General features: G+C 41.5%; 2 protein-coding genes across 5 annotated transcripts in view; one reads left to right on the top strand and one right to left on the bottom strand.

Annotated features, from left to right (window-relative positions):
- The first annotated feature begins 1,995 nt into the window (after positions 1 to 1,995).
- Positions 1,996 to 10,021, top strand: fem1b (fem-1 homolog b). 4 transcript variants are annotated; one of them, XM_075469216.1, is made up of 3 exons: positions 1,996 to 2,369; positions 2,601 to 2,953; positions 7,942 to 10,021. In XM_075469216.1, the coding sequence occupies exons 2-3, from the start codon at positions 2,706 to 2,708 to the stop codon at positions 9,575 to 9,577; spliced, it is 1,884 nt and encodes a 627-aa protein (XP_075325331.1). In that variant the 5' UTR covers positions 1,996 to 2,369; positions 2,601 to 2,705; the 3' UTR covers positions 9,578 to 10,021. The 4 variants fall into 4 exon arrangements, with proteins under 4 accessions (XP_075325331.1, XP_075325332.1, XP_075325333.1 ...); XM_075469217.1 differs by having other exon boundaries at positions 1,996 to 2,273; XM_075469218.1 differs by having other exon boundaries at positions 1,996 to 2,252.
- Positions 10,022 to 15,035: 5,014 nt separating this feature from the next.
- Positions 15,036 to 20,608, bottom strand: part of itga11b (integrin, alpha 11b) — a 259,808-nt gene continuing 254,235 nt past the window's right edge. The window contains exons 29-30 of the mRNA XM_075469220.1: positions 15,538 to 15,651; positions 15,036 to 15,241 (exon numbers count right to left, since the gene is read on the bottom strand). Coding sequence (XP_075325335.1) covers positions 15,200 to 15,241; positions 15,538 to 15,651 — 156 coding nt within the window. The 3' untranslated portion in view covers positions 15,036 to 15,199. The remainder of the gene's footprint in view (positions 15,242 to 15,537; positions 15,652 to 20,608) is intronic.

Here is a 20,608-nt window from a genome sequence, read left to right on the forward strand (position 1 = left end):
ATTATAAAACATAATATAGCATATATATCAATATAACATAATAATATATGTTATAATATGATATACATCTTTTTAGTTTTTTCAGAGTATTTTGAGGTATTTTTGTGAGTGTGCTGTTTTTTTTAGATAGAGGGGTTCTTAGCAGTACTAACTGGGAAAATGTTTGGAAAAGTGATAATAAAATGCAAGAAGTGGATATTACTTTAGAAATTTACAACTTGATTTTTTTGTTCGTGAAGCAATTTAGGTAGAAAAATAAACTTGTGCCATGGTGGTCAAAAGAATGTTAAAATGCAATCAAATCTAAAAATAAAGCTTTTGAAACCATGAAAAGATTAGTTTTCAAAAGCTTATTAAATATAAGAGATTGCAATTACAAATGCAAAATGTTCCTATGACTTTTAAGGAGAGGCAGAAATGACTATGGTGCAAGGTGTCGCAGTTGGTGAAGCGTAATGTTGTGAGGAGCCAAATGCAGACACAGGAGAAGACCAGAGGTTGAAACAGAACTCAAACTGGTTTATTTTTAAATTAAAACAGAAAGTGCAGCCGAGCCAGAGTACCATATAAAACTAACTGAGAAAAAAAATAATAATAATCTGGCAAGAAAAAAATTAGGAGCAGTCAGAATACAGTAGACCGTGGGGTTGTACCAGCAAGGATATGGCAATGCCTTAGAAAAACCAAGTGAAATATTAATGAGGAAGTGACTGCAGCTGTGAATAATTGACTTGGTGAGTGGTGTGGCAGTGGAGCTAAAGAGCAGAACAGGAGGCAACTCAGGAAACTATAGAATAATGACCAGAATCAGAACACAGGACTGAAAACATGGAACAACAGCAAACTGAGAACATTGAACCAAAAGAGCAAATTATTAAACTGCAAAAAACACGAAAAAAACCCTCAAAAGACAGGAACAACAGAACACAAAAACCACAGATCAGGACACGAGGAATTATTACAAAGATAAATGAAACAAGATTGTTTTACTGGAACTATGCAATAAAGTTTGGGAAAGGGGAAAATGAACACAACTATCCCAATACATAAGTCAGGGAAAGAGTGCACTAATCCAGGGAATTTAAAAACCTGTTTTAACATCTGACAGATGGAAAATGATAGGAAAAGAATCATAAATGAAAAGTTTTATCGAAAATTTCAAAGTGGTATTAAGAAGGCAGTAATAACTTCGATGCTGTTCATGTCTAAAGCGTGAAATTGATAGAGAAAAGTGTAGAGGTCGTGTTTTTTTGTTATGGAGAAGGCTTCTGATTGATGTGAAAAGGAGGATTATTCATTCAGTTCAGTAAAACTAATCAGCAAAGCATTAGAGACAGAGATATGCTGGAAATATGAAAATATCCAGGACAAGTCTGTTATTATTTGCTATATGTTAATTTGTCATGAAGCCTGTTTGTGTTTCATCAATAAATGAGTGCAAGGTTGCTTTGAGCATTTTGCCAAGAATTAAGGCTAGAATTTTATAATCGTTATTGAGTAAACCGATTGGCCGTGGAAGTGAATGAGCTGCTTGAGAGGTTAGCTAAACATATGAGATAAAACAGTTGAATTTCAGGCTCCATTAAGCAAAGCGAAAGCTAAGACATCCATTGGGACATAAGAATACACAGCATGGCTGGAATACTGGGATATGACTGAAACTGGAGGGCAACATCAGATGTGTGACATCCAGAGGCATGTTGTTGCTGGGAGGAAGGTGAGAAGGCTGGAAAGATTATCACTGATTTGACAATAGGTCATCTAGGTCTAAGCCATAGCCTTCTTATTAATTTTCCTAACAATTACATAGAATAGGCAAGCATCCAACTGATAAATGTGTACACTGTAATCAGCCTGAAACTGTGGAACATGATATTCCACTTGACTGTAGGAAATATATTACAGAAAGGAATTCTTTAGTCAGATAGGAAGGCAAAGCAGATTTTTTCGTTATTGGGTCTTTTAGATAAAACGAGTCAATCAACTCTGACATATTTCAATTTCGAATTCAAACGGTTCATTCAAAAGAATATCGTTTTTTCCGTTTCACACTACAGTCCAGTTGGTGGCAGTAATGCGTCGTTAAGTTGGTTTACCAACCGGCAAAAAAAAAAAAACCTAGAAGAAGAAGTAGTAGAAGAAGAAGCCCAGAAGGACGAGGAAGAAGAAGAAGAAGAAAAACCCATATCTGCTAGAGAAAGTAGAGAAAGATCACGTCGGAGGTTTTTTTTTTAGATGAACGGCAACTTCCGGTAAATTACTTACGGTAAAAGGTGAAAGTTCTTGTTTTCGTTTTTTAAGTATTTGATACTTCTTTTTAGTCTTCTGAAAGAAACCCAACATTATGAACTGTTTCAGTGAGCAACAAGGTATCATTTTAAACTGATTCAATCTTGACCTTAAACAGATTGTCTATTAACCAGCTTCATAACTTTAGCAAACCAGCTAGCTGGCTAGCTAGCTCTGGCACTCGTTACCTAGAGTAAACAATCTCGAACCTGGGTGTATAGTATTGAGCATTTAGCCTGTAAAGCTTTCGTAGCTTAAGTCCATAACGTTTCTCTGTGGGGAAGAAATGACACTTTCCATGTGATCATTAGGGTTTCTGTCTACATTTTAATGGGAGACCGCTTCCTTTTGTGGAGTGGACATTGGCGGTGTCTGTTGCGAAGACAGAGGAGATATTGGCTGCCTGAAGGGCTCAGATGGAGTCTCTGGCCGGCTACGTTTACAAGGCAGCCAGCGAGGGTCGCGTTCTGACCCTGGCCGCATTGTTGCTCAACCACTCCGAGGCAGAGACCCAGTTCCTGCTGTGCCACGTGACCCAGCTGGCCGGTCAAAGGTCGACCCCCCTGATCATCGCAGCGCGGAACGGACACGACAAGGTGGTGCGGCTGCTGCTGGACCACTACAGGGTGGACACCGAACAGACGGGCACGGTTCGGTTCGACGGGTAGGAGCTTTATTCGTCTTTACTACAGTGTTGTTGTTGAAAGTGAAGACTGGATATACACAAGTTGCGTTGCCTTTATCTCACCAGTCCACTGATTATAAATGCCTTTGGTATTATTTGACTAAGAGTTGTGGCTTTTCTGAGAGTCGTGGTTTCATTCCAAATCGAACTTTAAAAAAAAAGTTTCTTGCCAATCAAAATGTTTGATTAATTTTCTTACTATAAAATAATCCAAAAAGCATTTAAACATCCATAGCTTAGAGAATTAGCATATACTGCAATGTAGCAAAAAATATTTTACTTGCAATACGTGTGGCTTAAGTTGATAGATTTGGGGATATAAGAATTGTGATTGTGTGATTAGTTAGAGGCCAACACATGATGAATAGCCCCACCTGCAGACAGACAGACACCCGAGTTTAGTCTCTACCAGATCTGTAAGTACCTTTCTCATTACAAAAGTAATAATATTAATAAGAAACCTTATAAAAACAATTTGGTTGCCACAGTGCTGGTTGCTGGAATTTTTCCAGCAATGCATCTTGGACACCAGAATGGCAGCATCAAATAGACGGAGAGCAAAGAAGGCAGAATGATGGAAGGACCTACAACAGGCCATAAGTAAAAGGAACGGTCAAGGTCACCTGAGTCAGTCCTTACCATGACTTTTGTCAAAAATACAAATTTTAAACTAATTGCATTGGTAGAGTGGGTGTCTGCTACAGATGGGAATCTCCAGGTGCTTCACAATTCAATGGATTACCATTAGGATTCAGAGGACTGCAACTACGATTGATGCTTCTTTTTTTTTCTGTACAGGACTTTTCTCTTTCCCAGTGTGTCTGCTTGGTGCTTTCAAAGTATTTGTAACAATTCTTGATGTACTTCAAAATATGTTATTATTAAAACAAATAGAAATATTTAGGCATGTTCACTGGAAGTTCACATTTGGCAACATATTTTCCAACACTGAAGAAGAACCAGCAGGAAAGTGTGATGAGGTGCAGACTACAAGCAGCAGTAAAATAGTACAGAAACAATCATATTCTTAGTCGAATAACAGAATCCAATCAACATCCTCCTGGCATGTAGAGTGAGGAATTTAACACATCCATTGCTCTATTTTGGTGCACGTGAAAACCTATATACCAATCATCAAGTTTGAATCTATAAATCTAGAAACTGATTTCCTGAATTGATTCAGTTCCAACTCTGAAGATTGTGATTCAGTTCGATTTCTGATTTTATTCCCTACTTGATTCAAATGATTCAGTTTCGGTACTAATTTGACTTGGCTATATAAGAGGTTTTCACTAAATAAAGTTGAGTCTAAGTCTAAATTCATTTGAAAAAAAAAATGGACGGGTACATTATTAGAAATGTAGCTTTGTGCTATCGCCTCTTGGTTGGCATACTTTCTATATCCAAAATGCTGCCACCTTTCTGCCCTCAGGTGTAACAGTGTCTCTCTCAGACGGTACAAAGTTCTTCCAGACACCTACATGAATGTTGCTGCTCAATGTCGCACGACTAGTCATGGGAAACTTAAAAAATGTATTTAGAGGATTTTATGAATCAATGTTGGTTTCATCAAATGAGAATAATTTTGAATAGGAAAATCTATATATTTAAAAAAACAAAACAAAAAAAACAGTAATGTAAGATTCTGTGGCAATGTGACATGCATCACGTGTCCTATCTGTTTTCCAATATGATTGAATGACTTCGCTTTGGTCTCAATCTTTAGTGTGAGGATCAACTGTGTCAATAAAACATCTTTGCAGCGGGACTCTGTATCTTGGCTCCATGCTTCCAGGACTGAATATGGATGAAAGTCTGTGGCATCAGAGTTTGTAATTTGCTTCCCCCTTTCCGAGTTGGGGGAAGCTGTGATGTCGCTTGCTCGATGCACCGTGTGTTGGCAGCAACTTTAACTGGCTCTTTGTTGTCCTTCCTCGGCTTGAAATGTGTGTTGTGGTTTCTCACGTTTGTTTTGAATGAAAAATCTTTTATTTCAACTTCATAGAAATCAAAGTGCTTACTTATGCCAGCTTTTAATGCAGAGGGTGTTGGCCAGACTTCTTACTCAGCCATCTTATGCATGGCACTTGTAAATAGCTTTTCCCTATTCCACACTCGTCCTTTTGCTCCCTGTCAACATTACCTCGCAGTTAACTTATAGAAAATGCATTTGTATGTTTACGCATTTAAAAAATCAGATTTTTCTTTCACCCACATCCTGAGTGTCCTTCTCCCAAACCCAAGCTGGGAGAGGAGGATACTGATGGCTGAGTCTCTACTTCCCAGTCTCATCACAAATGTGCAAAAGCTTTTGAAGGGTGCTTCATTACTTTAACGTAACCAAAAGAAATTAAATGAAAAATCCGATATTTATCCCAAAGGGAAATTGTATTGTTCCTGTCCTTTTTTTTTTGTTTGTTTGTTTTTTTTTTTTTTCCTTTTTTTTTCGTGCAATCATTACAAGCTTTTATTATCAACGATTATTACCGCTGGCAGGAAACATCTCCTATATCTTTCTTTTTTGCATTGGAGCTGAAGAAGCCTCAACTGATTCCACTGTTGTTTCAACACAATGTTCTAAGCAGATGGTCAGTATCGTTCTTTATGTTCACCAACATGTGCAGCATTTTAGTTGTAATAATCAGCTCCTGGGGCTCCAGAGCGGTCCCCAGCACAGAGCCAGCCTTCTTTATTGGTTTGTTCGGTTTCTTGGAGTCTCTGCCTCTGATGCTGGTGGCTGCAAAGCAGATTGGACTCTCTCCAACAGACTTGTTGAAGATATGTAACATCTTGGGGCAGGAATTGAAGGACCATAGCTTCCTTAAGAAGTACAGTCTGTTATGGCCCTTCTTGTAGACAGCCTCATTGTTGCATTTCCAGTCCAGTCTGCTGTCCCGGTGAACCCCCACGTATCTGTGTTCCTCATCCACCTCCACCTCTTCTCCTAGGATGGAGACAGTGTTTGGCTTACTCTTTGTCCTCTTATAATCCACAATTATCTCTTTAGTTTAATTTGGGTTTAAGATGAGGTGATTGTTTCCACATCAGACCACAAAGTGATCGACCAGTTCCCTGTACTCAGCCTCTTGTCCATCACTGGTACACCCAACAACTGCAGAGTCGGAGTATTTCTGGAGATAACAGGACTCTGAGTTGTAATTAAAGAGGTGTAAAGAGTGAAGTGTGCGAGTACAGTCCTCTGTGGTGTTCCGGTGCTGCGGACCACCTTCTCAGACATACAAACTGTGGTGTCTTTGTCAGGTAGTCGGTAATCCAGGTGGCTGTGGAGGCATAAGCAAAATGTAACGGGTCCTGAAAGGTTTTGAAGTGAGCAGTCTCCCCAGGACTTTCATGACATGGGATGCTAGGGAAACTGGTCTGTAGTCAGACCAGGCAGAGTGCCTTCCCACATAGCTGTTCAGAACCCTTGGGCTGACACTATCTGGAACTACAGCCTTGCTCTGGTTTAGTTTTGCCAGCTGCTTCTTTACCCTGCTGCTGGACCTAAAGAGGCTGAAGGGGAAGGCAGAGGTTTAGGCTGCGGCTACACGAAAACGTTTTTCACTGTAAACGATACTTTTTCTTATCGTTTGGCTGTCGCGGCCACACGGAGCCGGCGTTCCCACTACCCCAAAACGATAGTTTTTGAGAACGGGTTCCAGAGTGGGAAAGTTTGAAAACGGCCTCGTTTCGTTTCCATTGTTACAGCTAAAACGTTTTTGCGTCAGTCAAACGTTGACGCTGTGAGCCAATTTTAACACTTCTCTATTGTCTCACAGCGTGGCGTGACACAGTGGCGTGTGTACTGCATCGTTTCATCGTTTTCATCCGTTTTCATCCGGACCTGAGTCTTTACAGCAGCGCGTTTCCGTGTGGTCGCAAGAATTTTCGTACCCGTTTTAAAAAAAAAACCTCGTTTCGTTTTCGTGTAGCCGTAGCCTCAGTTTCAGTCCAGTCAGTGTGTCCTGATGCGGGAAGAGACGTTGGTGAGGCTGTGTTAAGATCCACTGCTGAGGTGTAGGGTGACGCCATGGAGGTGATATAGGTAGGGTGTGAAGTCTGTGTTCCTGGAGGCAGCTGAGTGTTGATCTGAGCTGAACCTATTAAAACAGATCAGCTCATCTGCTCTGTCTAGGCTTCCACCAGTCTGATCCTCTTTCACCTTGAAGCTTGTGGTGTTTTTCATCCCTAACCACACATGTCTCCCATTGCTGGAGCTTTCTTTCCAGGTGTTTTCTGTACACCACCACAGCTTCCATACCAGCCCAGAAAAGGCTCTCAAAAATCACTTATTCTCCAGAAAAAATAGCACAGCATCAATAAGAAAATACGGGACGTGTTAAACCCACATTAATTGAATTGGAAATCATTTTAATGTGTATCTGAAAAACACAAAAATACAGATTTATGCTGCAACCAAACAAGCGTTGGATGAACCCACACTGCTCCGAGGGGACCATGTCTCAGTTTGGTTTGTGGCTGTTACCTCCTCTCCCCTCTCTTTGTGGTAATCTTTGTCTTCTTTGCTTGCAAATCACTTGTGTAAGAAACTAAGACATGGGGAGAGGCCGATGAGGATGTGCAATTTGGAATATAAGGGAGGGATTGCTCTGCAGTTTCAGTTTGACTTTTTTCTTCTGATATTTTTTTGTTTTCTTTACAGTAACAAACATTTTGCATCTTCAAGAAAGGTTGTCAGCGTATTGTGTAAATTGAACGATTAAAAAACCCCATATCTATTGAAAATACCGAGATTGTAAGGCAACAAAATGGGAAAAATGTAAAAAATACTTTTGCAAGCCTCTGTATGTCTTCTTCTTCTTCTTATTCTTCTTCTTCTTCTTCTCAGAAGTCAGCTTGTGAGTTCAAACCTGTTTTTCTCAAGTGTTGCTATTCTGAACAATGCTCCCTCATCTTTTGGCAAACATGGTTTTAATATTTTGACCTGTCTCTTGTGTGTCCTGCAGCTATGTCATCGATGGGGCCACGGCGCTGTGGTGTGCATCTGGAGCAGGACACTTTGAGGTGGTGCGTCTGCTGGTCAGTCACCATGCTAACGTTAACCACACAACCATCACCAACTCTACTCCCCTGCGTGCCGCCTGCTTCGATGGGCGCCTGGACATTGTTCGCTACTTGGTGGAACACAGTGCTGACATCCGGATCACCAACAAGTTCAACAACACCTGCCTGATGATTGCTGCCTACAAGGGCCATGTGGACGTGGTTAATTTCCTGTTGGAGCAGGGGGCAGACCCTGATGCCAAGGCCCATTGTGGGGCAACTGCCTTACACTTTGCATCTGAGGCAGGTCACCTAGAAATCGTGAAAGAGTTGATGCGCTGCCAGGCTGCCATGGTGGTAAATGGACATGGCATGACACCCTTAAAAGTGGCTGCAGAGAGCTGTAAAGCTGACGTGGTGGAGCTGCTGCTGGCTCATGCAGACTGTGACCCCTGCAGCCGCATCGAGGCCCTGGAACTCCTAGGTGCGTCTTTTGCTAATGACAGGGAGAACTATGACATACAGAAGACATACCACTACCTGCGCATGGCAATGATAGAGCGCCACCGTAACCCTGACAACGTCATCGGGAAGGCGTTGCTGCCCCCCATCGAAGCCTACGGAGGACGCAGTGAGTGTCAAACACTGCAGCGCCTGGAGGCCATCCGGGTTGATCGAGATGCTCTGCATATGGAGGGGCTTATGATACGCGAGCGTATCCTAGGCTCAGACAATATCGACGTGTCGCATCCTATAATCTACCGTGGCGCTGTCTATGCTGATAACATGGAGTTTGAACAGTGCATCAAACTGTGGCTTCATGCGCTTCGCCTCCGGCAGAAGGGAAACCGAAACACGCACAAAGATCTCCTGCGCTTTGCCCAGGTCTTCTCTCAGATGGTCCACCTGAAGGAGCATGTATCTGCCTCAGCCGTTGAGCAAGTGTTGAGCTGCAGCGTTTTGGAGATTCAGTGTAGCATGGCTCGAGTTGAGGCAGCAGCTGAATCTGAGCTGCCACAGGCCTTGGACAACTTTGAATCCAATGTTTTCACCTTTCTCTACTTGGCCTGCATCTCCACTAAAACCACCTGTAATGATATTGAGCGTGCTAGTATCAACAAGCATGTTTACAAACTGATCCAGTTGGACCCTCGGTCACGGGAGGGCTCCTCATTGCTCCACCTGGCCATCAGCTCCAGCACACCGGTTGATGATTTCCATACCAACGACGTCTGCAGCTTTCCTAATGCTCAAGTTACCAAGCTGCTTTTGGATTGTGGTGCGCAGGTTAATGCAGTTGACCGTGAGGGTAACACCCCACTGCACGTTATTGTTCAGTATAACAGACCAATTAGCGACTTCCTCACGTTGCACGCCATTATCATCAACCTGGTAGAAGCCGGTGCTCACACAGACATGACCAACAAGCAGAAGAAGACGCCGCTGGACAAAAGCACCACCGGTGTGTCAGAGATTCTGCTGAAGACGCAGATGAAGATGAGCCTTAAGTGCCTGGCAGCACGTGCTGTCCGGCAGCACCAAATCACCTACCGCAACCAGATCCCCAAAACTCTGGAGGAGTTCGTGGAGTTCCATTGAAACTGATCAACACGAGGGCATATGCATTGGTCTTTTTATAGAGTATCTGAGTTTTTTTTGTTATTTTTTTAATTATTTAAAATGGTGCTGAGGACAATGGTTTAGTAGAAAATTTTTGAGGGTTATTCTTTAATTTAAAAAAAATCCATTCTTTTGTTCACTAGCCAGCTACTAATCTCTGAAGGTTTGGGCTGTTCAAGCGTAAAGAAGACATCAGTGGCACGGCTGTACTGCTGCTGCTTTTGCCTTTTTTCCGTACCAGGGAGCTGTAATGTGCATCTGGTTACTGTGACTTGTCTGAGAGTGGGAGTCTGAAGGAGAAATCGCCAGACAAAATTAATAAGTGCCTGTAGAGAAACCAACGGTCAGCCAAACTGTCTTTCCACAAACCATTACACATAGGATTTTATTTCTAATCATTAAAAAAGTTGTTGCTGGTTTTAATTCTACTTTAACAACTTTTGGCTGTTCTGAAAAAAAAGTAAGAAGACATGATCAGGCTGCAGGATGCAAACTGCTGGAAGAAATTTCTATTCACAAGACACTCGGTTAAATGTTTACAAATGGGTTTTATTTTGTCGACAACATGGCCCGTTTCACTGAACCGACACCAGGGGCCCGCACTATGAAGCAGCTTCATGCATCCAGGGTATCTGACCCAACTAACCCTAACAACGGAGAGCAAATGGTTCTCCAATGCTGGTTATTAAGTTGGAGAGTTTTCTGCCTCTGGATAAGTGCGTGTTCATGTAGTCGGTTTCAGGAGATCTATTTCCAGCAGGCTGAAAAGCACCATAGCTGCTACCAAAACAGGAAGGAAAATGACATGAAAGTAAGAGAATATGAATCCGTTAATAAACAGACCAATATCACTGCCATGTTATTTAAGCACGAGCAGATCAGCCATTCATGATTTACCATGGGTGTGAGAAAAGATTTTTATTTTTTATTCAAACATTCTATAAAATGTCTTTGGGTATAAATGTGTATGAATAGATGTCATTCGATTGAAACTTGCAAGTTTGATATGCTTTACACTCAAACACTATGAGAAAAGGGCAAAAAGCTTTTTTCTGTAATTCAATAACGTTAAGAGTAATAATAACAATGTTAGCCACAGATATGTTAAAGTCAGCAGGAATAACAGGTCTCTGTTTTAGGCATTGATGATTGGCTGAGGAGGCGGTACTTTTCCATGTGCTGCTTGGTGATTGGGTGATCTGGTATATAAGACTGGCTTCACACCGGAGCGCCACATGCATCAGTCATCATGCTTTTTGTTTGGGCTGACCTGTTTAACACGAGGGTGAGCATCCACATTGGCTGCTTGAGCCATGCAGCCAATGGTGTCGCTTCTCACACATCAGGGAAGCAACTCTCAGCTAAACAGATGAAGCAGTTTTGGTCATCAGCAACAGTATGCCTCCATCATGTTCCGTCGATATGTCAAGGACATCAGATATACAACTTACCTGTTGGTCATGATATATTATTAACTGTTCATTTTGCAGGTGGGTAACTTTCACATCTTCCCCTTTTTAGTCACATCAACTATAGAAAACACAAAAGTCTTTAAAAAAAGGGTCGGTGGCATGAATACGCAGCATGATGCCACAGAGCACACGCTGTGAAACCTTTCCCAGGTGCTCCCACCTCACAGAAGCTAAGCATGCTACAATAACCAGCGGTATTTAGGCTTTTCAAAGAGAACAAGAAGGGAGAAATGTCTCTTAGGTTCTACACTAATAAAAGTTCAAACCATGTAGACTGTCTTAAAATTGCATTTTCACCAAGGAACACCTCGGTGGGCTTATTTATTTATTTATTTAGTTAGGTCAAGAGAAGATCATTTTAAAGTTGTCTGAAGTTCCACAAGATGGTGACATTTAACAGTTTGTTGTGAAATATGCCAAAGTTTGGTAGAAAGCTTGAAATCAAATAATTGTAGGCATAAATATGACATTTATATTTCTACTTCCGGCCATGTGCCTTTTCTGATTGAAAATGTATGACTTTAGGCTCTGTGGTTGCTCATAATGGAGCTTTGTTCATGTCTCCCAGAAGAAAGTTTGTTTTAGTTTGTTTCTGGTTTTTAAAGGAAGTCAGATTCAGAATGTTAAAGATGACATTTTCCCACATGGCCGCTGGAGATTCAGACTAACTGTCACCTTTTGGTTTTTTACTTTTCAAACGCATGAAGAAATTGAATGTACTTGTGTATGAAACCATTGTACAGAGGTTGTATGATTTCATGAAAGCTGGTGTGGAGGCAGGTGTGGGCAGAACGCTAGCCTAAGAACTTCTGGTGCAGACCTGGATTATTTTCTTTAACATTGCATAAAGAGCATTGTCCTTGTTGGTGGATGTACTCTCAATGTCCATGTAGTTGATTTTCATGAGTAATTGTTCAAACCTTAAGGCCAGCATCATGACCTAATATCTTGTTTTGTCCTGACAACAGACATAAACTGGAAAAAGAAATGTAATTCTTAAACTTGTATTGGTGGAACTGATTTATTCTTTCTTCAACATTAATACGATAGTTATAGATGCTCTAATGGATCACCAGAGCTCTACTCCCTTTTTAGAGTGATGTTACAGACAAAAATCTGCTTTTTTTCTTACAACTTCCCGTTTTTTCCCCTGCGCTGCTTAACGGATAAGGTGAGCATGTCTATAAATAGTTTCCTTTGTGGGTTGAAAACCTACGTTAGAATTAGATCTGTAGATTGATATGATAAGAAGATACCACTTCATTCACCACCACTATTCCTTTTCTTTAAAAAAAAACACCAACATTTTGGATTAAAATAAGATCTGGGTCGCATCTCTATTTTGGGAATGATGTAGTTAGCTTCGTCAAGCCTCGACCTTCAGCGCGTGCTGGAGCGGTTCGTAGCTCGAGGTGAAGCGGTCGCGTGAATCTTTGCCTCAAAGTGAAGGAATTTCTGTAGTTGAGGATTTTGTTCACGAGTGAGTGATTGCAAGTTGGAGGAAGAAGTCCACAGACGAACCGGAGCGAGGGCGCCGCGCCTGTAGAGCCGAAATGCGAAGCTGGTCCATCATCTGCGGTCATGAGATGTGGGAAGAGACCGAAAGGGTGAGAGCTTCCTTCTGCGGGTGGCTGGGCTCAGAGACGGCGAGGAGCTTCTCCTCCGCATGGAACAGAGCAGGCTGAGCTGCTCGGACATCTGGCTGGGATGCCGCCGCCTCGCGCCTCTTCGGTGGCTTTACGGCGCGCACCCAGACACGCGGGAGGGATCATACATCTCTGGAAGCAGGTATGCAAAGTCCATGAATGAGATCTGAGCACTCGTCAGGTTCGGTCAGAAAAGTTTTTACATTAAAATAAAGTTTCTGTGTCACATACAGTTATGGAAACTTCCCATGTTAGATGCTGTACTGTTGAACAAAGACCAATCAGCGCCGTTTAAGTCACTGGAGCAGAATTCATTGAAAACACATTTGGATTCCCAGCCCACAGATGGGATATCCAGTAAAACAGGAACATGGTGTCATATTTACTTTTGGGTGGCATGTTACATTTTCAGAGGTCTTACATGAATGAATGAATATCTAATCTCTAATAAGGAATAATGAAAAATGTGTCTTTTTAACATGGTTACAGCAGCAAGCTATTATAAAATCTGATTGTCTGAAAAGTAATGGAAATAAACAGGAATTCTTAACTTAAAAAGCTGAAGCCAGGATACATTTGCTAGTTATTCCTAAAGAAATGATTAAAATAGCTGTTTGCCAAAATAACTGATTTGTTCATATTACTGCAACTCTACCTCATATTAACAAAAGTAAGACTTAATATCCAATTATTCACATCCCAAATGTGATAACCTGCTTCATTTATGCTTAAATAGAATACATTCATTATATTTGTTGCTTTTCTAATTGGCAGTAGGCTACTCCATGTCTTATTCTTTCTGAACATATTGTTGAATTTCAAATCATTTGCCATTGTTACAGATCACCCCTAGAGAATGTATAGAGAATGTGCAGGGGTCTAGTAGTATGGCTTTTCTGTGTTGTTGCTGTTCACACATGCACTTCACAGCAGGAGAGTCTCCCTTGGAAATGCCATATCACAGTTAGAAAGCATGTTATGCCTGGCTGAGCTAAAAAGACACCGTGCAAGTATGTTGTGTTTCGTTGCATGTTGAGAATAGTGGCCCCCCATAACTGTCTTGGTACTGAAATTAAATCAAAAAGTACTTTATTTATTCCAAAGGGAAATGATGATATTGCAGTATTTCGAAACAAAACCAAACAACATATCTGTATCATTACCGTATGCATTTTTAGGTATCTACAATAACAACAAGCATGGGAAGCATCATGCACAGCAGCAACACTCACTCGCACACACACTCGTAAATGCTTCCAGAGTACTTGCTGTTGTTTTAACATATGGGTGCACCTGTTGATTTTTCCAGACTTGGCACCTGGTTTGATAATAGCAAAATCTCAGTACTGCAGTGCATGTGTGAAAATGACTACTGATTATGTTTGCTGTTTTGATGTCATTGAATAGATATTTACAAGTCTGTCAAAGGCATTTTATCCATCTTAAAATAGTAAAAAATTTGCATCTTTCAATGGATATAGCACACAGGCCATTTTTCTACCATTGCATTTGTAGGTTATTGTGTGATTCTTTTTTTTTAAGTAACTTGGGAGTGTGGGGCTAATAAGCAATCTGTTTTCTGGGGATGGGGATACTGACTGCAGCTGAAGCTGCTTGAGTTGTTTTTTAATACAGTAAATGATTTTGAATAAAATATAACCTGTGTCTGATTTTAGGCTTTAACTGGTTGAACTGTTGAGGCCCTTGAGTAACAGATTTAAAGGGATAGTTCGCCTCTTTGGACATGAAGCTGTGTAACATCCCATATCAGCAACATCATTTCTGAACATCTTCTTACCCCCTGCTGCGTCCTGTGAGCAGAGTTCCAGCCTCGTTTTGGTGTTGATGAAGGTAGTCCGGCTAGTTGGCTGGGGTTTAAAAAATAAAGCGTCTTGCTTCTCAAAACAATATGCGTTCAAAAGAGTAATACATTTGCATCACAAAATCGTCCCTCCAGAAAAAGTCAGACCTCACATCGCTTGGCGCTATTTTTTCCTCCCTTCATATCAATGGGGTTAGCCACCTAGCGATAGCCGCACCTGTTACGGTGTTTGCTGCTCGGTCTGCACTTCGGTCTGCACAGTTTACACAGCAGGCAGTGATATGAAGGTAGAGAGAAATAGCACCAAACGATTGTGAGTTCTGACTTTTTCTGGAGGGACGATTTTGTGATGCAAATGTATTACTCTTTTGAACGCATATTGTTTTGAGAAACAAGACGCTTTATTTTCGGGACCCTAGCAAACTAGCCGGACTACTTTCATCAACACCAAAACGAGGCTGGAACTCTGCTCACAGGACGCAGCAGGGGGTAAGAAGATGTTCATAAATGATGTTGCTGATATGGGATGTCAAAAGAGGCGAACTATAACTACCTTTAAAGCTTGCAATGTATTAAAGTTTTTTGTTAAGCAGAGCCCAAGTGTAACACTGAAGTACTCAACAGATTATATTTGCTGCACTGCGATCCTACTGGCTACAGATTATTCCACTTCCTGTCGTCTGCGTCTGTTGAAGAAGCCAAGCTGAGAAGAAAACAGACACAGATTCATGGTTTATTAACCTATTGCATTTTTGTCATAGATCAGCTGACTGATTGACTGACATAGTGGTAAACTGTGGTGAAAAATATGTTTTTACGATGTTTAATTATATACTAGAAGACAATTAGTGAAACAAACAGTCAAAACAATGTATATTTTGACCTTGGAACTTAAGTGCACTAATTTCCAAATGATTGTTTCATACGTAGCTAACCAAATAAATCAACCCCATCAAATTAAGGGATGATGATGACTTTTCAAGGCTGGGGAGCAACTACCTTCAGTAGGACCAGGACCAGTAAAGACAGTAGCATCAGGCCTCCCAGTGAGCTTCCCAATATAATCCAGATGGGGATGGAGTTATCCTCCTCCTTGCTCAGATCCAGGATTATCTGCAATTACATCAACAAACACTTTCACACCCTCTGCTGGCAGACTTTTATTTCTGCTTTTCTGACCAACAAATAACTCTGATTCTCCAAAATAAAACGTTCAATTAGGAGGAAATAATTGAGTTGATTTAACTTTGTACACATACTGATTGCAATTATTGAAATTCACATTAATTATCCTCAAAGCTGGCAACATTTTTTAGGTCAGAAAAATGAACATAATTGAATTGGAGGTAATAATGCATAGTTGATTTATTTACTACATAAATAAGTAATAAATAAACTAACTTCTGTGGAACAGATTATTTATTCATATAGTTTAGATGTATTATTATTGTTATATCTGTTGAGGCCACTCTCAGTTTTGGGGCCATGATCCCCCAACTCCCTCATTCAGCTTCCTCCTTGAGCCGTTGGTATTTTTCAAGCTTCTTGTGTTCTTTTTTTTTCTTGATATTGCTGTCATTTGGAATTGCTACACCTATTACTACTGCCTTCTACTGAAGTTTGTCGACCACCACAATGTCGCCTGGTTAGCCACCACCACTTTATCAGTCTGGGTCTGGAAGTCCCATAGGATCTTAGCTATGTTATTCTCCATTACCTTTGAAAGTATCTCCCAATATGACTTTAGGATTTTCAACACATATTCAGCACAGATGTTTCCTGTATATTATTTCTGCCACTGGGTAATGGCGTTCCATGTTTGCCGTACCCGCCTTACCAGTGGCGGCTGCTGACTTTTAAAACAGGGGAAGCCCATATTACGCGTTCGGGGTTGTAGTGGCTCGTGCCATCCCAAAGCAGAAGATAGCAAAGTTAAAAAGAATTAGTTATAACATAGCTGTGTCTCGTATGACAAGTATGCCCAGCAAATACACAGAAAGAAGGTATAGACTTTGAAAATTCACACAGCAAGGCCAAAATCAAGTATGATGGAATCTAAGGCCTGTAAATGGCTGGATCTGTGGCTGGGTCAGAATCTGTGGAGCATTTTTCCCTGTCATAATGAATACTTAGAGTTTGATGGTGGTGGTAAGTATTCTTAAAAAAGGTAACATTTGTGAATGGGCAGCATGAATTCTGGAAAGAAACAACTAAAAGTATTACAGCACTTTCACAGACAACCAGTCTCTTTCGTATCCGCTTTGGGACTGAAGTTCCAGCGTGCTTCTCCCCGCTTAAAAATTCGGCTGCGACAACATCTGTCATGATGGACAAACACTAACTCCAATCATCACGACACAGCCCCTCATATTGACACGCCCACGTCTAATCTACCCCCAAAGACGCCGAGCTCCCTCGGAAGTGATGAGTTTTTGTCGATTTAGCCAATGATGACCTAGAATTGTAAAAAAAAAACTTGACTCTCCCCCCCTCCTGAAGCCGGGCAGCCCTCGGCTCGGAAGCCTGGCTGTTAGTGGCGGCTTCATAACATGATTTCCTCAGTGAACGGCGGCGATTTCAGAACAAATCACTTCATTAAGCTACAGGACAACATGTTGGAGTTATGAAAGTAAATGCAGTATTGGGCATATCTTGTGTTTTGTGAATAACTGTTTTATCGTCAATTTAACATTGAAGATGTAGCAATTTCGCCAGAGAATGGGAGAGGCTGTCCGGCTTCCTGTGTTGTCTCTGAATAGCCGCGGCTGCGCCTTACACCCTGCAACTATGTGCTTGTCTGTTCCAGAGGCCACTTTGCACAGCCTGCACCTGTGGTCCTTTCTGGTGTGGTAGAGCCTGGCCTCGCTTGTGCTCAGGGCCTGTTCTTTTGCTGCAATGTTTAGTGCCTCCATTGTGTCTTTCAGACAAGCTCATTCTAGCCACTCATAGGACTTCTCAGTACCAGCAACCTCTTCAGTCTGTCAGAGGTACATGCCTTGCAGAGGCTTATCTTTCCATGAAGGTTTCTCTTCCTCATCCTTCCCTTCCCTGAGTTTCAACTGCCTGAGACATTCACTTAACAGTTCATGACTTCCTTTGGGTTTCTTTGTGATTGCCATTTGCCTGTAGGACTCCAAAGTGTTTGTAGCTCTCCTGAATATCTGAATATTTTTCCTTCTGGTAGTATAACCCCTTCAGTTGTAAACACCTTGCCTCTCTTAGAAATTATTAATCTGGTCCAAATGACATCCAGATGTCCTCAATGAGTCGATGTCATACTCAGTCCTGGCATACAGCTTGATGTCATCCATGTGGAGGAGGTGATGGTTGCTTCACCTCAGAACTGGTTCCCATAGCCACTCTTTGTGATGATGTGATGAAGACTCTACAGAACAGTAGCAGGAACAGAGTAACTCCTGTAGATGCAGTACTTGATGGTAACTTGAGCAACTGGCTTTAAAGGGGACATATTATAGAGAAATAACTTTTTCCTGTTCTTTGGAGCATGCATTCCATATGAACCAACTCGGGCTCTGAGAACCTCAGGGAGGGGTCTCCTGCTGGTGCCCAGAGTCAGGACGAAACAAGGTGAGGCTGCGTTTCAGTTTGATGCTCCTAACATCTGGAACAGTCTTCCAGAAGATGTGAGACAGGCCTCAACTCTGACAATGTTTAAATCCAGGCTGAAAACAGTTCTGTTTAGCTGTGCATATGACACCTGAAAGTATTTTATCTGCACTCTTAACTTTTAAATGAATTAATTAATGATTATTTTTTATATTTTTCTTTTTTCCCCTCTTCTTTGATTGCTTTTAACTGTGTTTTAATTTTTATCTTTTAAATGCCTTGTCTTTATGTAAAGCACATTGATTTGCCTGTGGTATGAAATGCGCTATATAAATAAAGATGCCTTGCCTTGCCATTCGGGTGTCTGAAGTCCTCAGCAAGTGTGAAACTTCCCAAAAAGGCAATCCTGACATTTTTCAAGTTCCACTTTGTTTGAAGGTCTGTCATTTAATTAGCCAATCCAATTTTAATTTATAAAGTATGTCACTCGATGAGTCCATTCCAACTCCTCTTCTAAGCCTTGGACCCTCCGCCTTCTCGTATCCACCATGCTCGATCTTCTTGTGGAAATGTACTGTTGGTAGCTGTACTAAGGAGCATGCAGCTTACATATTACCACCAGCCTCTGAGGATATAAGAGCCCAGTGGATAAACTATATTTGAAGTTAATGTTCCAGCAAGAGTTAGCAGAGGACCGCGTATGTGCAGCAACCATCAAACTGTTTCAACAACTTGAACAACACTGGACTGAAGAAACTGAGCCACAGAGGGGTTAGTCCCAGCTGTTGTAGCTGCTGACCTCACCAAAAGGGCAGGGCTGAACACTTGCTAAGACCGCACCCCGAAAAAAGACTTAACGTTTTAAGTTTTAAGGCTGAAAGAGATAGGCACTGTGCTTAAACCAAGAGGTATTTTGACCAAACCCTGTCTCATACATCTTAATAAGACCTCTGAAAATTGTGTCCAAATGTTAAAAAGGGCATAATTTGACAACTTTAAAATGGCCTCTAGTTTTGTTTTCCACAGTTCCATTGAGTTTTTAGTGTCCTGTTGATGTTACAGAGTTCCAACATTCAAGTATCCATGTCTGTGCTATTGAGTTGTAAGTTTTTTTTGTAGTCCATCCAGGCAGTCTTGAGTGAAGTTCGGTTCATCAGAGGCTGATGTTTAGCTCCTCTAGTGTTGCTTCCAATCACCCTCTGGCTCTGCTCATGTATTGGCTACCTTCATGTTGTACAGAGACAGGTTATTGGCTGCCCCTTTGGGCGATCCTTCTTTATCAGGACTGCCTAACCTTGGTTACTAGGGTGCATTTGGGCTCTTTAGCCACAGGGTGTATCATAATGGCCCTGTGCAGTCTCAAGTCTTAATACTTGAGGCCCTCTCTTAGATGTCTGCAACTGTGATGGTCATTGATTCCTGTGCTGGCAGATTGCTGTGTTCAGTTCTCAGATCCATGGAGCATTGGTGTTATGTGACGCGTCTTCCTCCCATATGCTTTTCCAGTGTAGTTCAGTTTCGGCCTTGGGTGAATCTATTCCCATCTTATCACTCTGCCACTGACAGTACACTTCGGATGTTCCCCACTGAACAAGCCAATATATTCTTCTTGCTTCTGTTTCTTTTGTATACCATCTCAGTTGGATAGCCAGAGCTTTTTTTGTAATTCTTAGGGCATTCTTTCTTCATTACACCTTTCTGAAGCTCTGATAGCTGGCTAACTTCTGTCCATGTTGCCTTGATCTTGGCCTCCAACCTTCTTCTCCATGGAGGACACTACCCTTTACTGCTTCTTATGTTGTCAGTCTTGTTCCCAATCATCTCTAGGATTACTGCAGCTGTGGTGTTCATTAGCTAATTGGTCTCTGTGATGGTCCCAGTAGGTATAGTATGTTATGCTGCATTCACGTCTTACATCAGGTCTTGTAGCCTTTGCAAAGGGCCACGCAGGCTTCAAGTATCAAAGTTATCCATGATCTGGGGCGGTTGGTGGCGTAGTGGGTACAGCAGCCGCCCCATGTACAGAGGCTATAGTCCTCGCTGTAGCGGGCCCCGGTTCGACTCCCGCACCGGACGGCCCTTTGCTGCATGTCTTCCCCCTCTCTCTGCCCCCCGCTTCCTGTCTCTCTCCAATTGTCCTATCATTAAAGGCATAAAAAGCCAAAAAATAAAAATGATCCATGATCTTCCATCTTAGGTCAGCTGCCCTCGTGTTAAGATTATCAGGGCTTTGTAATGGGACCTGGTACCTACTCCTGATGGTAGGGATGATAATACGCTTTCTTATATAAATGTAACTTTGCTGTGCATGTGGGAGTTGTGTAAAAGTTTATCATAATTTTTTGTTGTAGATGCAACACAGTTCGATATGAAGTGTAATTTTAATGACTGACAATACAGTCTGTATTAAATTAAACAAATGTAATCAAAATCTAATTAATAGTAATGTTTAGATAACAAAGTAAAGTAATAAATGAGAAATAAAGAATCTGGAGGTTTTTTT

Source organism: Odontesthes bonariensis, chromosome 7 (assembly GCF_027942865.1).
Source record: "Odontesthes bonariensis isolate fOdoBon6 chromosome 7, fOdoBon6.hap1, whole genome shotgun sequence".
In the NCBI taxonomy this organism is placed as follows: Eukaryota; Metazoa; Chordata; class Actinopteri; order Atheriniformes; family Atherinopsidae; genus Odontesthes; species Odontesthes bonariensis.